General features: G+C 36.3%; 1 protein-coding gene across 2 annotated transcripts in view; it reads right to left on the bottom strand.

The window, feature by feature from the left end:
* Positions 1–969: 969 nt before the first annotated feature.
* SOHLH2 (spermatogenesis and oogenesis specific basic helix-loop-helix 2) overlaps positions 970–15933 on the bottom strand; it is a 54106-nt gene continuing 39142 nt past the window's right edge. Inside the window, exons 7-11 of one of the 2 annotated variants that reach the window (XM_086713538.1) lie at positions 9241–9388; positions 9015–9103; positions 8224–8345; positions 3063–3319; positions 970–1586 (exon numbers count right to left, since the gene is read on the bottom strand). In XM_086713538.1, coding sequence (XP_086569664.1) covers positions 1566–1586; positions 3063–3319; positions 8224–8345; positions 9015–9103; positions 9241–9388 — 637 coding nt within the window. In that variant the 3' untranslated portion in view covers positions 970–1565. The other variant, XM_025924465.2, reaches the window with a different exon arrangement.

Below are 15933 nucleotides of genomic sequence, written 5' to 3'. Positions count from 1 at the left end.
CCTGCTTCAGATTCTGTGTCTCCCTCTCTCTCTGCCCCCCAGCCCCTGCTTGCATGCTCTCTTGAAAATAAGTAAACATTAAAAAAAATTAAGAAAAATAATATTCTTTAAAAAAAAAAAGAAACAAATTTAGACACCTGCATCAAGTTCAGGATCATGGGAAGCAGTCATGGAAAAAACAGAGCTTTAACAATGGATCAGAGAGCCTTGCTCTTCATGTTGAAAGGGAAGGGGGACTGAGAGCGGCCAGGAGCCAGGATATACTCTCCAGGTCTTCTGTTGAGTTCGCAGCCACAGGCTGTCTCTCATGATCCACATGTGCACCTAGGAAATCCTCATGTGGAGCAAAAGTCCTAGTAACGATTAAGACCAGTTGTGAACATAGGAAGTGGCCACAAGTACCCAAAATACCTCAACAGGTTCTCTTACAGTATCAAAGCAATCACTCCTAAAAGCCAGAGTATAAAGAGTCAAGCACACATTTGTAATAATAAGCATAGAATCTTAGTTGGAAACTTGTAGTTCCTTTATAAAGATAAAGTTGGTCAAATATCTACAGGTTCCATTATCATGGCATCCTCAAGGAAAAGTTATACAATTTAACATGAAAATTAGGCTATGCCTAAAGTAATTTTTAAACTTCTCAAAAATCTAGTAAAATTAAATTCCCTATATTGTACTACTAAAAAAGGGAACGCATATTTATTAAACAAAACAAAAACAGACTACCATTTTCAAGGTGAACACTGAATATTTTCTTTAACAATAAAACTTATTATATGTGTAAGAACATTTCAGTGAAATATAAAACAAATATTTTTCTCCCCTTATTTTCAGCAGTTTTTTTCTAATTCGTCTTTTCTAATATCAGTAGGGAGGAAGAGATGAATAACAAAGAAAGTCTGTAGCTGAAGATCCAGAAAGAAAAATCTACCTATTAGCTATCATTTCACTCAAGGGATTACAAAATGCAAAAACAAACACATCAATTTATTCATTAGGAGTCAAGTGAGGAGATAAACACCCCTGTTGAACCGAGAGATCTTAGTTTGGATGGTGCATAATGGAGGAAGCTCTTTAAGATGTCAAATCTAGAAAGATACCACCTAGAAATGAGTGACAGTTATTCACAGTGATACTAAAAATAGGAATTGGGTTGTAACATCTATACTCAGTGAGGCTGGAGTATCAAAGCACCTCCCTAATCTTACCAATTTATCCAGTGTACCTGGACCTTCTTTGTAGCGGGTCATAAATTGTGGAATATTTTTTGAGGAGGAGAAAAAAAAAAAAAAGAAGTCTAGGTCACCAGGCCATCTGTTCTTGTAGTGCTCTGGCTGGGGGAGATCCAAGTATATCTGAGGTTAAGTGAAAGCGAGTGGCTAGCACTTTTGCTATCTATCTGCAGAAGCTTTTAGCACATTTATCAGAAGCCATACAGTGCAAACTCTTTTGATATTAGGTCTCTGGGTGTAGCTTTCAAGATCATTCTTTGTTCCATTCTTCCTTTATTGTCAAACTGTACCCAACAGGTGGTCTAGAGTGTGAATTTCAAACATGTGCTATTAATATGCCCAAAACTGTTGCTGCAAAGGGGAAAGAAAACCACATTAATTGAATCTTGGCCTGTTTTTACTCATAATGTCACAAATATATTTTCTATGTCCTAAAGCAATATGAAATGATTCATAAAACCATGTGAAATCTTTAGGTGAATAAACCCATTAAAATATGTATTATTTATTGTTATTAAAAGTAATTATTAGCTTACAGCAATTCTCCACCAAAAACTACACACAAAGTAAAGGTCAACATTAAAAAAATAATAATGTTACAATCTCTTTTTCATTTACCCCGTTTCCTGTCGGTAGACTGATGATCATTAGCAAAAGTATTATATATGTAAATAATTCATATTTCAAAATTTCTTTGTAAGTATCTTTAAAATATTTTTCTCATAAATGTTTTTTGGGTAGGTCACTATTTCCCATTTTATAGATGCCATATGGAAATAATAATAGCACCTACCTCAAAGTATTGTTTCAGAGATTCATTAGATCATCCACATTAAGTACACAGAGTATGTGGCAGATTACTTATTGAGTGCTCAAAACATGTTAGCTATTATTAATATGCAAAAGTATTAGCAACTATATTAAGGTTATCAGGAGTCCATTGAAAGCAGGCCAGGCTGGTTTGGGTCTTCATCTAAAACGGGACAGTTCTTCCAAAAAATAAAGATACCATTGTTTATATAACTAACTAGAATTTAAATGAAAACTTGAAACATTAAAAAAAAAAGATACCACTGTTTATATCCATCTGCCTAGAATGCTTTTCCCCTCCTCACTCCCAACTCCTGACCTCTCTACTGGGCTAATTCTTATCCTTCAGATCTCAGCTTAGATAGTACTTCTTCCAGGGGTGAGCAGTCACTAACCTCTCCCAAATCTAGATTATACTATATATACTAGGGTCCTCCTCCTACATGCCCCAACGTGGATCACAATTGCCTGCTTCTTTGCTTCCCTATGACACTCAGGCAGGGATCATGTCTATCTATACACTACATTCTTGGTGCTTAGCACAATGCTAGAACAGAGTGGATGCTCAATAAATATCTGTGATATGAGGACATCTGGGATCTCAAATCAGCCTGGTTTATGTTGGCTGAACAGGTTTTCCTTTAGCCTGATTGACTACTACCAGCCAATGAGATAAAGCAGCAGACAGTTGGCGGGGGGTGATGGGGGTGGTTGAGGATGAGGCTGGTGAAATGGGATGTGGCATCATAGAAGCAGAGGGGCTGAAGGGAGGGGCTCTAGAGGAAACAGGTCCCATCTGGCCACTTAAGGTCACACCAGCAGCATCACATTCAGATTCACTAATTCTGGATATCTAGATATCAGTCCTGCAGCATGGGGAACGAGAGCCTGGGTTAAGTGTACCTGGCCCCAGTCTAAGAGACTTCTGACCAAAGTATTCATAACAAAATGCAAGCCAGGGGCCCTGAGAGCTGGAATTAAAGAATCCAATCTGATCCAAGACCCCAGAAGACTTACCAGACAGTTGGGATGTGTTGAGCACGTCTGGCCCAGCACAGAATTGTAGTGCTGAGGAAGAAACTTTGAGACTTTGGGCACAGCTGACGGAAAATGAACTGAAATGTTCTGATTTGTTACAGCAGCTGCATCATAGGAAGGGACAACTTTAGAATAGTATCTGACAGCATGGAAGGAATTAAGAGAGAGAGCTTTGCTGGGAATTCGAGTTTTATACATATCACCAATTGCATTCTCTGAAGTGGAGCTGGACTGACCTTTAATAAAAAAGAAAACAAATATCCATCAGTATTCACAACTCTGTAACTTGGAACCACTGTATTTGAAATAAAAGTCCTCTATGTCGTTCCCTCCTGTTACAAATTTATACTACTCTTATACTCAAATGCTGATGGAAAAACACAGCGGACTTTTTAGTATGAAGGTGCAATACACATACTGTAAATTAGTGTTTGTGTGTCATCAGAGGAGCATCAGATCTCTGTGACTGTGTGTGTGTGTGTGTGTGTGTGTGTGTGTGTGTCTTCATAGTAATCAAAATTGTGACCATTCTTATGAACCTGAAGAAGCATGAAAGAATGTTGAAAAGTTGAACTCTATTCAAGCACAAATAAAGTGTGGTTGATTTTATATCAATGAAATGGGTTGTATAATCATATATCTATGGTCTGTACAGTAACTAGAAGGCAGAAAAAAATTTTAAAATATATCATGAGGGGTGCCTAGGGCCTAGGTAGCTTAGTCAATTGAGTGTCTGACTCTTGATTTCACTCAAGTCATGATCCCAGGAATGTGGAATCGAGCCCCACGTCGGGCTCCACACTGAAAGCACACAGAGGCTGTTTGAGATTCTCTCTCTCCCTCTCCCTCCTCACACATGCATGCACTCTCCCTCTCCCTCAAAAACAAAAACAAACTATACATATATATATACACACACACACACACATATATATACACACACACACACACACATATATATAATATTAATAACGTAATCTGAAGTAACACTGTGAATACCTATCTTCTTTTGGATATTAGTAGTAAAGAAAATAAAGAAATTTTATGTCTACTTTACATACAAATGTATCTAGAATATTTGTGAAAAATCATTTCAGCAGATATGTACAAAGATTTATGGAAAGGACAGGTAAAGGTTACCTAATAAAATCTAAACACTGAACTCAATCAGTACTTCTGTGTTACAGGTCAGATGGTAGCAGACACCTGGTGACCTTGGGTGGTAATTTCATTTCTACAGCCTTCAATTTACCGACCTATGTGGTGAAAGTGACACTGGAAGACTTAACTGATTTCAACTGTTCCAATCCTCTTTCAAAAATAATTTGGCAACATGCATTATGACCTATATATGTGCTCACATTTTCAAACTCATTCATCACACACTCCCAGGTAGCTACCCCAAGGAAAAGTTCAAAATATAGGAAAATCTATGTATGGGGAAATATTTCCTATCATATTGTACACAGAATCACTCTCCCCACAAAACTACAAACACTAAATGTAGCAGTTGGAGGATGGCTAAGAAAATCTTCTATAAATTATTTGATAAGCCATTAAATGGTGGTATGAGGCACACAATAAAAAATTAAAGTATATTGGACATAATGTTAAGTAAAAGACACAGGCAACAAAACTGGATGTCCAATATGATTACTGCTGTAGAAAAATATACATAGAAAAAGACTTGAAGGAAATACATTAAAAATGAACAGCTATTATCTTAGCTGGGCTAGTTAAGGACTAATATTGCTTTCCAAGTGGAAAAATGTATATAAATAAAATTAAAATGGAGGTTCTGACTCAACGACCTTCAGGTCTTCCCCAGTCTGAACATGGCATACAGTCCACAGTCCTAGTATATTTGTGTCTTCCCAAGAGCAGCTGCTTCATGTGATACAACACCAAGAGATGTTGGGGCACAGAGAGGCTTGAACTCACCACCATGTAAACAGTAGTTCAGAGTTTCTACAGAGTATAAACACTGAGAATGCAGAAGTAAGTACTGTATGTTCAAAAGGTAACATTGACAGGCATATGCCTGTGGCCTGACCTCTATCTGATTTAATCTGGGCTGATTTAATCATTCTGGGTGATATTCAGCTACTTTAAGTAGATTAACTGTGGCTCATGGCTACTTTTTTTTCTATTTTCTTCCCCTCTCCCCTAAGTCAGGGGAAAAGTCTGAATTGACTAATAAAACACCCTGAATCTTGTTTGATTATATGAACAAAGAGGACTGTATGCTATTTTGGGTCTCTTTCTCTTTTGACTTTAGACACCATCCCTAGTAACATCATTTATTCCTGCAGCTTTTACCATGTCCTCATAATATGCACAGTACCTCTACAACAGCATTTAAAGTACTACAGGAATTCTATTTTGCTACTGTGACCCTCCCCCCTACTCATTTGCCAGCTCCATAAGAACAAGAGCTGCACCTTGTTCGTCTTTGGGCCCCCATCTTTCAAGCAGGGACATTTAAGCTGAGAACTAAAGGATGAACTGGGAGTCCCCCAGGTAGAGTATGGAAAGGACATCCCCAGCACAGGGAAGGTACTGAATTAAGTGAGTGGAATCCCTTCAAGGAAGTCAACAGAAGGGTGACCTCAGACTCAGGCACTGAAGAGACAGGTCCGGGTGTCCTGTAATCTAGCATCTAACATGCAGATTAGGAGCTCAGTACCTTACTGACTTCTCAGTGAAGAGTCACTTTCAGGAATAAAAAAGTCACAAACAGTAGCTGTATTTTTTTACTCTGGCTCCGCTTTTTTCCATCTTCTTATTTCTACAAGTACATTGGCATGCCTTGACATTATAACACAAATAACAAAAATGCCTCACAGTGGGTAAATACTTTTTTCACAAAGAATATTCATATAATGAAGGTTTCTTGAGCACCTACTGTATGCTGGTCATTGCACTAGGTACTAGAAATACAGCAGTGAACAAAATAAGCAAAAAAAAAAAAATTTCCGTGTCTTCATGGAGTTGATGATACTCTAGTGGGAGGTAACAGGCAATGAGAACATATGCAAATAAATAATATTAGAAAGTAATAAGTGCTATGAAGAAAAATACAGCAGAGAAAGTGGATAAGTCTCATGCCTTAAAAAAAGAAAGAAAAGAAAAGAGAAGAGGAAAGAAAAGAAAAGAAAAAAGAAAAGAAAAGGAAAGGAAAGGAAAGGAAAGGAAAGGAAAGGAAAGGAAAGGAAAGGAAAGGAAAGGAAAGGAAAGGAAAGGAATGAAAAGAAAAGAAAAGTCCATGCATTATGTAATGCTGGGAAGTATACAGTTTTAATAGGTGGTTGAGACTTACTGAGAAGGAGACAATTAAGCAAAGATATGAAGAAGGTAAGTAAGTTAATATTTTAAATCCTCACAACATAGTTATTATGCAATTAATCTGAGTATTTCCCTTTCCTTTAGATTCTATTCATGTAATAAAGTCACTAATGTGCTTATCATCTATCAGTAAGGTAAGCTTTCTACTGGATAGCCACATGCAAAAGAATGAAACTGGAGGCCTAATTTACACCATTCACAAAAATTAGCTCAAAATAGATTAAACACTTAAACATAAAATCTGAAACCATAAAACTCCTAGGAGAAAACAGGGAGTAAGCTCCTTGACATTGGCCTTGGCAATGATTTTTTGCCATGAAAAGATGCTCAATATGACTAATCATCAGGGAAATGTAATTCAGAAGCACAAGGAGAGATTACCTCATACCCATTAGAATGGCTAGTATCAAAAAGACAAGAAATAACAAGTGTTGGCGATGATCTGTACTCGTGCACTGTTGGTGGGAATGTATATTGGTGCAGCCACTAAAAACAGTACAGAAGTTCCTCAAAAAAATTAAAATAGTATTACCATATGGTCCAGCAATCCCATCTCTGGGTATTTATCCAAAGAAAATGAAAATACTAACTCAAAAAGATGGAAGCACCCCTATATTTATTGCAGCATTATTTTTTTTTTTATTTTTTTATTTATTTATTTTTTTTTTTTAAATTTTTTTTTTTCATCGTTTATTTATTTTTGGGACAGAGAGAGACAGAGCATGAACGGGGGAGGGGCAGAGAGAGAGGGAGACACAGAATCGGAAACAGGCTCCAGGCTCTGAGCCATCAGCCCAGAGCCTGATGCGGGGCTCGAACTCACGGACCGCGAGATCGTGACCTGGCTGAAGTCGGACGCTTACCGACTGCGCCACCCAGGCGCCCCTATTGCAGCATTATTGACAGGAGCCAAGAACAACCTAAGTATCCATTGATGGATAAATAAAAAAAATGTGATAGATAAGAGATATATAGACACACACACACACACACAGGCAAGCACACACGCACACATACACTGGAATATTATTCAACCGTGAAAAAGAATGAAATCCTAAAAAAAAAAAAAAAAATGAAATCTTGCCATTTGTAACAATACAGATCGACCTTGAGGGCATCATGTTTTGTGAAATAAGTCAGAGAATGACAAATACTGTACAATCCCACTTATACACAAACAACAAACATAAAAATTGAGCTCATAGATACAGAGAACAGACAGGTGGTTTCCAGATATGATGGCTGAGGAGTGGATGAAATGAGTGAAGGTAGTCAAAAGGCATAAAATTTTCAGTTATAAAATAAATAAGTCATGGGGATACATGTACAACATGGTGACTATAATTAATACTACTATATTACATATTTGAAAGTTGCTAAACAACCAGATCTTAAAAGTTCACAAGAAAAAATATTGTAATTTTGTTGACAGATGTTAAGCAGACTTATTGTGATGATCATTTCACAATGTGTACAAATAACAAATCATTATAACATTAGAACATATCATCACCTGATATAATGTCTTATGTCAATTATACCTCATTTAAAAAAAAAAAGATGAGCTTTCTGGTAACAATGGTCAATTTGAGCCCAATTTCTGGGACAACACCATATAAATGCTTGTGGCCATCTTGTGTACTTCAAGCAGACAATACCAAAAGGACTCATGGTGTAATCTTCTAGCTACACGCCTTTCCCTGGTTATGGCAATGAATGCATAGAAGCACAGGGGTGCACAGGACACCCACATAACCCAAGCATACAACCGCACAGGGCATCAGGCAGAGCTCACCTCTCACAGCTTCATCCAAGGAGCCCCCTGAGGCAGGAACAGAGTACACATTCACACACTTATTAGCCAGGAATCTGATCCCTCTCACAGGTGAATAGGCACTTGTCAATACACCATTTTCCCTTAAAAGGATAGGAAAAAAAAAAGACACCTTATACAATTCCCAAGGAAGACAACATGAACATTGCTGAGTTCAATTCCTCCCTCTATCATTCAAGTTTTAACTTGACAGAGACAAATTATACATTATTTAGGCATATGAACAAATTGGTGAACAGGACTCATGATGATAGTTTCGGATGTAGAGGAATGATTTGCTTTATAGTTTTTCTTTGTTTATACATACTAATAAATTTAAATACAGAAGCATTCATTTGGCATGTCACATTTTGTACCAGCAAATTTTTTTTAAAACTCCCAACTGAAATAGGGCTGGACTGCTCCAGGGTCCATGATCTCCTACTGGGGAATGGTAGAATGCATCCTGCCTCTGTTGGGTCTGCCAGTCATGACCGTCACTACTGATAAAGCCTTATTTTATGATCTTCAGAATTAACAAAACAAGAAATAAGAGTGAGTCAAATGATGAGAAGGTCGTGGGCTTGAGAATATTACATATTTTATCTCTGTGACTAAATGATACAGATTGGCAATGGGAGAAGTTCATGGATTCTTCATAAATACCTGAGTTTTCATTATGGGTGGGTTCACTGCCTGTCACAATACTTCTAGCGTTAGCACTGGAGGAAAATAACAAGCCAACTGCCAATTTACAAGAGCCCTCATCATACCTTTGTGCCATGATTGGGCCTGGGAGGGATGGCTGGATGGACACTTGTTTCTTACAAAACCTCATATTGTTCTGAAGTACTTCCGTGATCTGAGAGACAGAGAGACATTTATTTAGATATTTTTTCATGTATACAAATACACATACATTTCCAATTATAAAAAACAAAACTGGAGCTTTAAAGCACGGTCTATGAGGATAAAATTCAAGGGCTTAGAATCAAATACCTGGCCCATAATGGCTGGAGGCATTTTCTCCCGGACGTACTTCACATAATCAACTGTTGCCTCAAGAATCGAAGCCGCATCATTCTTTCTCCCCTTTATATATGGCAACAGAGTACGCAGCTGCTCACAGCAATACTTGATTCGTTCTCTGAGCAGAGAGTTGTAATAAATGAGGAATAATTAGTTTCATTTTCTTCCTTGTACAACAAGGACAAACAGTCCTTCCTTCTGGGTCTGTTAACAGAGGAACTGCCTCCCTCCCTATCTAGTCTCTGTTTCACAGAAAGGCCATGTCCCCGTAAGCCAGCAGCCGCCATAGCCCCTGGAACCACAACTTCCTGGGGCGTCTGTTCACGCTGCTGCCCAGTACAATGTTCGTGCTGACCGCAACCCCAGTTCACTTGCCCCGGGCCTGCTGCAGTGTGCAGGATGACCCTGCCTATGGAAACCCCCTCAGAGGAGGGAGTGGAATGCTACACATAAGTCCTTTTGTACTTCACACTAGAAGACTAGCAGACAAAGAACAGTCAGGAGATGTTTCATGTCACTGTGACCTGAACCACATTGTCAACAACGGATCAATTAGCATCTTGTAATTACATGGGCTTTACATGTAACTCTGTGTTCTGAGCCAAAGGAAAATCAGAAGGCTGCTTTCTTCAAATAAAGTAGGTATGAACAGAACAAATAAACCAATATGCAAATGAGACCATCGTTCAGGCTAGTATCAGAAAGAAACTCACCTAAGTCTTTCATGGTTCTGAAGGGAAATGCATAGGAAATATAAATCCAAGCTTTTGATCTAAGCCTTTGGTACTTCTATTTATGCATATATTCATTTAATAAACATTATTAAGCACCTGTTTTATGCTGAATAGCAAGCACCTTGACATATATAGGGTCAAACGCTGGCTCTGACAATTACCAGACCTTTGGCAAATCACCAAACCTTTCTGAACCTCAAATTGATATATAGCCTGTGAATAACTCAAATATTCTAGATCAGCAGCATTTTAATTGGACTTTGATCAGTACTGACAGTTCTCTAGAGGTGTCTCAGGGACTATTCTAGAAAAAAAAGGATAAAAAAAAATCAACAATTTGACCATGTACACAAAGGCTTGAAGCTTTTCAGAACAAACTTTTTGCAAGATGATATGCATTATAGCAGTATATCAGTAAGCTATTAAAAAAAAATCTAAACACAACAATAGGTGGACACTTAAGTAAGCTATAGCTTACTCACTCAGTAGAATATTATCTGGCAGTAGAAATGAAATGCTATAAATCTTATGGGAAAAAATAGGATATTTTAGAAGATACAACTATAAAATATAAAGCAGTATATAAAATATGATCGAAGACATTAAACAAAGTAAAAATAAAGCACAGGAAAAGATTTGAAAGTGAAACCATCAAGTCATAGTTATTTCTGGATGGTTGGGCTATGGAAAATATTATTTCTTCCTTTTATTTTTTACATTTCCCAAATATTTTTGCCGGGTACAAGCTACTTTTACACTAACAAATCCTAGAAGATATTCTTTCCAACATTCGTTAGGAAAATGTTCAAACACAGAGAAAGACTGAAAGAACTTAGAATCTGAATTCTTACAAGTTGAAAAATTAAGAATTTGTACAAAGAACATATATATACTTCACCCACCTAGAATCTACAATGAATGTTTACTGTTTTCACTTTGTCACATATGAATCATCGCACTGGCCATACCTCAATCTATTTTATTATACTGAAGAATTTCAAAATAAGTTGTAAACTTAAGACACTAAACTCTTAAACATATCATTAGCTAGAGTTCAATTATTTTATTTTCAAATAAAAGTTACATAAAATTAAAAAATACACAAACCTTAAGTGTACCATTCTATGAGTTTTGAAAAACGCACAAAACTATGTAACAAAAACCCTAATTATCATGATCACAACCCCAAAAAGTTCCTTATCTCATCCCTCAAAAGGGCCAACAACATTTCTGATATTTTTCCATCCGACATTAGTTTTGCCTGTCTTCGAACTTCATATAAATCAAAATCTACAGCATGCGCCATTTTATGTAAAATTTCTTTCACTCAGCATGTTTTTGAGATTTGTCCATGTGGCTGTTTATTATCAGTAGTTTGTTTCTCTTTATTGAGTAGTAGTATTCCATAGGGTAAGTATGCCATAGCTTATTTATCCATTCTTTTACTGACGAACACTTTGGCTGTTTCCAGTTTTCGATCATTATGAATAAACCTGCTAGAACACTCTGTACATCTTTCTGTGAATGCATGTTTTTATTTCTCTGGGAACACATCTAAGAATAGAATTAATGGGTTAATTTTTTAAATTTATAAGACACTGGGGGCGCCTGGGTGGCGCAGTCGGTTAAGCGTCCGACTTCAGCCAGGTCACGATCTCGCGGTCTGTGAGTTCGAGCCCCGCGTCGGGCTCTGGGCTGATGGCTCAGAGCCTGGAGCCTGTTTCCGATTCTGTGTCTCCCTCTCTCTCTGCCCCTCGCCCGTTCATGCTCTGTCTCTCTCTGTCCCAAAAATAAATAAACGTTGAAAAAAAAATTTTTTAAAAAAAAGAAAAAAAAATAAATTTATAAGACACTGGAAGAACTTTTCCCAAAATAGTACCATTGTACACTCGCACTGTCAATGTATGAGAGTTCCTATTGTTTCAAATCCTTGACAACATTTAATACTGTCAGTAGTTTTAATTTTAGTATGTTGGCCTTTCTGAGCAATTTAGCATATTGTCAGTTTTCATTTTAGCATTTTTGGTACATGGTAGTATCTCATGCTTTACTTGCATTTCCGTGACAAAAATAAATTACGTTGAGCACTTTTTCTGGTGTTTATTGGGCACTTGCATATCTTCCTTTGTGAAGTGTCTGTTCAAATATTTTATTTCCATTTTAATTGGATTGCAGGGCTTTTTGGTACTGTGCTGTAGGAGTTCTTTATCTTCTGTAATACCATATTTTTTTCTAGCATATTTGCTTTGCAAATATTTTCTCCCAGTCTATGGTTTGCCTATTTATTTTCTTAGTGGTGTGTTTTGATAGCTACTTTTAAATTTTGATGAGTCTAATTTATCTACTCTTTTATGGTTATTACTTTCTATGTCCTAAGGAACAACTGCCCAACCTCAGCTTGTGAAGACATTCTCCTATGCTTTCTTCTAGAACAGTAAGAGTTTAATGTCTTAAGTTTACAACTTACTTTGAAATTCTTCAGTATAATAAAATAGATTGATATATGGCCAGTGGGAGGAATCATATGTGACAAAGTGAAAACAGTTCTTCTAGAACTGTACTGTCCAATCCAATAGCCAGTAGACTGGTCTATAATGATTTACATAGCCATTAGTCTATATAAACTAGTTAAAATTAAATAAAATTCAAATTCATTACCTGTTACAATAGACATATTTCAAATACTCAACAACTACATATGACTAGCAGCTCCTTTACTGGACAATGGATGCAGATAGAGAGTATTCCTAACATTGCAGAAAGTTCTACTAAACAGTACTATTCTAAGTTTTAGCTTTATACTATAGTTCTGTCTATGCTCAAACTTGAATTAATTTTTATACAATATAGTAAGAGATCAAGGTTCATTGTTTTTCCATTTGGATATCCAGCTGTTCCAACATCATTTATAAAAAAGACTTTTGTTTCCCAGTAACTTTGCTCTGGTGATTCACTGAAAATCAAATGAACACATATGTGTTGGTCTAGTGCTGGGATATTATGTTCCATTGATCTATTGGTCAACCTTTATGATAGTAACACACTGATTAACATACTGTATACGAAGTCTTGAATCAGATAGTTTAAGTCTTCCAATTTTGTTGTACTTTTTCAAGACTGCTTTATTCTAAGTCCTTTTATGTTATAGGTCTTTTTCATTTTTAAATCTGATTATCAATTTCTTTTTTTAATTTAAAACAATTTTTTTAATTTTTTAAAAAATTTTTAAATTAAAAAAAAAATTTTAATGTTTATTTATTTTTGAGACAGACAGAGACAGAATGCGAGTGGGTTAGGGGCAGAGAAAGAGGGAGACACAGAATCCCAAGAAGGTCCAGGCTCTGAGCTGTCAGCACAGAGCCCGACATGGGGCTTGAACTCACAAGCCATGAGATCATGACCTGAGCCGAAGTCGGGCGCTCAACCGACTGAGCCACCCAGGCGCCCCTAAAACAATTTTTTTAATGTTTATTTCTAAGAGAAAGAGAGAGAGAGAGAGAGCATGAGTGGGAGAGTGGAGAGAGAGGAGACACAGAATCTGAGGCAGGCTCCAGGCTGTGAGCTGTCAGCACAGAGCCCGACACAGGGCTTGAACTACTAAATTGTGAGATCATGACCTCAGCTGAAGTCGGACGCTTAACTAACTGAGCCACCCAGGTGCCCCAGATTATCAATTTCTGTAAAAAAAAAAAAAAAAAAGCCTACTGGAATTATGATTTATATTCAAATAAAGTTATATTTCAATTTGGTGAGAACACATTAACAGTACTGATTCTTTCAAGTTGTAATTATAGTATAATGCATGATTTAAGTTTCCTTGGTTTATCACAGCAATAGTTTGAGTGATCAATGTACAGATACTATGTGTCTTTTGGATATTTTTTCCTAAGTACTGCCATAAATGTAATTATTTTTCATTTTTATTTTCTAATAGTTTACTGCTTATATGTAATAACACAATTAATTTCTGTATATTAACTTTACACCTTGCAACCTTGCTATATTAATCTTTTGGTTTTAGAGGTTGTATTGTACATGTCTTAGGACTTTACACATAAACAATCATGCTGTCTATAAATAAGAAAGTTTTGCTTTTTCCTTTCTAATCTGTATTTTTGAATTTCTTTCTCTTACCTAATTGCAATGGCTAGAACAGTTTGATCAATGCTGAATACAGTTAGCACAAATGGGCACCTTTCCTTTGTTCCAGATCTAAGAGACATGGTCAGATTTTCATCATTAAGTACAAAGCTAGCCATAGGTTTTCAATGATGCCCTTTAACAGACTGTGGAGGTTCTCTTCCATGTCTGATTTGCTGAAAGGTTGGTTTTGGTTTTTTTTTTTTTAATCTGAAAAGAGTATTGAATATCATCAAATCATTTTTCAGAATCTGTTACTCACATGGTTTTTCTCCTTTATTTTGTTTACTCTGAATTCCACTGATTGATGTTTTGAATATTACACAAGTCTTGCTTTTCTAGAATATACTTGGTGTGGTCATGATGTATTACATCTTCATATATTGCTTGATTTGATTGGCTAAAATTATGTTAAGTGTTTTATGTCCCTGTTCATGAGGAATATTGGTCTGTAATTGTTTTTTTATGCCTTTATTAGGTTAGGGTTATGCTGGCCTCGTGAAATGGGTTAGGAGTTATTCCCCCTCTTCCATTTTCTGTAAAAATTTAAGATTGGTATTACTTCATTAAATGTTTGACAGAATTCATCAGTAAAACCATCTGAGATTAATGTTTTCTCTTTGTTAAGGTTTTTAATAACAAGTTCAATTTCTTTACTATATAAGGCTACTCAGATTTTCTGCTTCTTCTGGTATCAGTGTTGGTAAATTGCGTTCTTCAAAAATTTGTCCATTTTGGGAGCGCCTGGGTGGTTCAGTAGGTTAAGCATCCGACTTCAGCTCAGGTCACGATCTCACGGTTTGTGGGTTCAAGCCCTGCATCAGGCTCTGTGCTGAAAGCTCAGCACCTGGAGTCTGCTTTTGATTCTGTGTCTCCCTCTCCCTCTCTGCCCCTGTCCCACTCACGCTCTGTCTCTCTCAAAAATGAACAAAAAAATTTTTTTAATTTGTCCATTTTGTCTAAGTTTCTGAGGTTACTGTCATAAAATTCTTCAAAATATATTATTCCTATATTTAAATGTTTATAGGATATGTAGTGATAATTCATTTCATTTAACATATTGGTAAAATGCTTTCAATATCTCTCCTCACTTGCCTGCTTCCCCTACTTTCTATTTAATTTAGATTTAATTCACTCTTTTTCTAGCTCCTTAAAATGGACTCTTAGGTCACTAATTTTCAGACCTTTTGCCTTTTCTAATATAAGCACTTAAAGTCATAGTGTTTTCCATAAGATTTGCTTTAGCTGCATCTTGTCAATTTTGAAATACTCTCACAATCATTCAATTTGCAATACTTTCTAGTTTTTCTTGTGATATTTTTCTTTTACCCATGGATTATTTAGAAGTATGTTTTTCAATTATTTGAGGTTTTCCTTTATATCTAATTCTTATTGATTTTTAATTTGACTTCATTGTGGTCAGGGAACATACTCCTTATGAATTCAACTCTTTTAAATTCAACTCTTTCAAAACATATTATATCCTTCAGCATATGATTTATCTAAGTCATTGTACCATGTGCCTTTGAAAAGAATGGGTATTCTTCAGTAGTTGCTGCATACAATGTTCTATAAATATCTATTAGATCAAGATGGTTAATAGTGTTTATCCATTCTGACAATCTGTGCTATAGTTGGATATAGGCGGATAAAGGCCTATCATTTTATGATTTTTTTTGCCTGTAGTTTCTTTGGCTTTTTTTTGTTCTTCTCTTCTTCCTTTCTTGACTTCTTTTTAAATAATTTTTAAAATCCAATTTTAATGTATTGGCTTCATAGCTATGCCTTC

The sequence above is a fragment of the Puma concolor genome, chromosome A1 (genome assembly GCF_028749965.1).
Source record: "Puma concolor isolate L17-30 chromosome A1, mPumCon1.1.hap2, whole genome shotgun sequence".
In the NCBI taxonomy this organism is placed as follows: Eukaryota; Metazoa; Chordata; class Mammalia; order Carnivora; family Felidae; genus Puma; species Puma concolor.
This window is presented reverse-complemented; position numbering and strand designations above follow the sequence as displayed.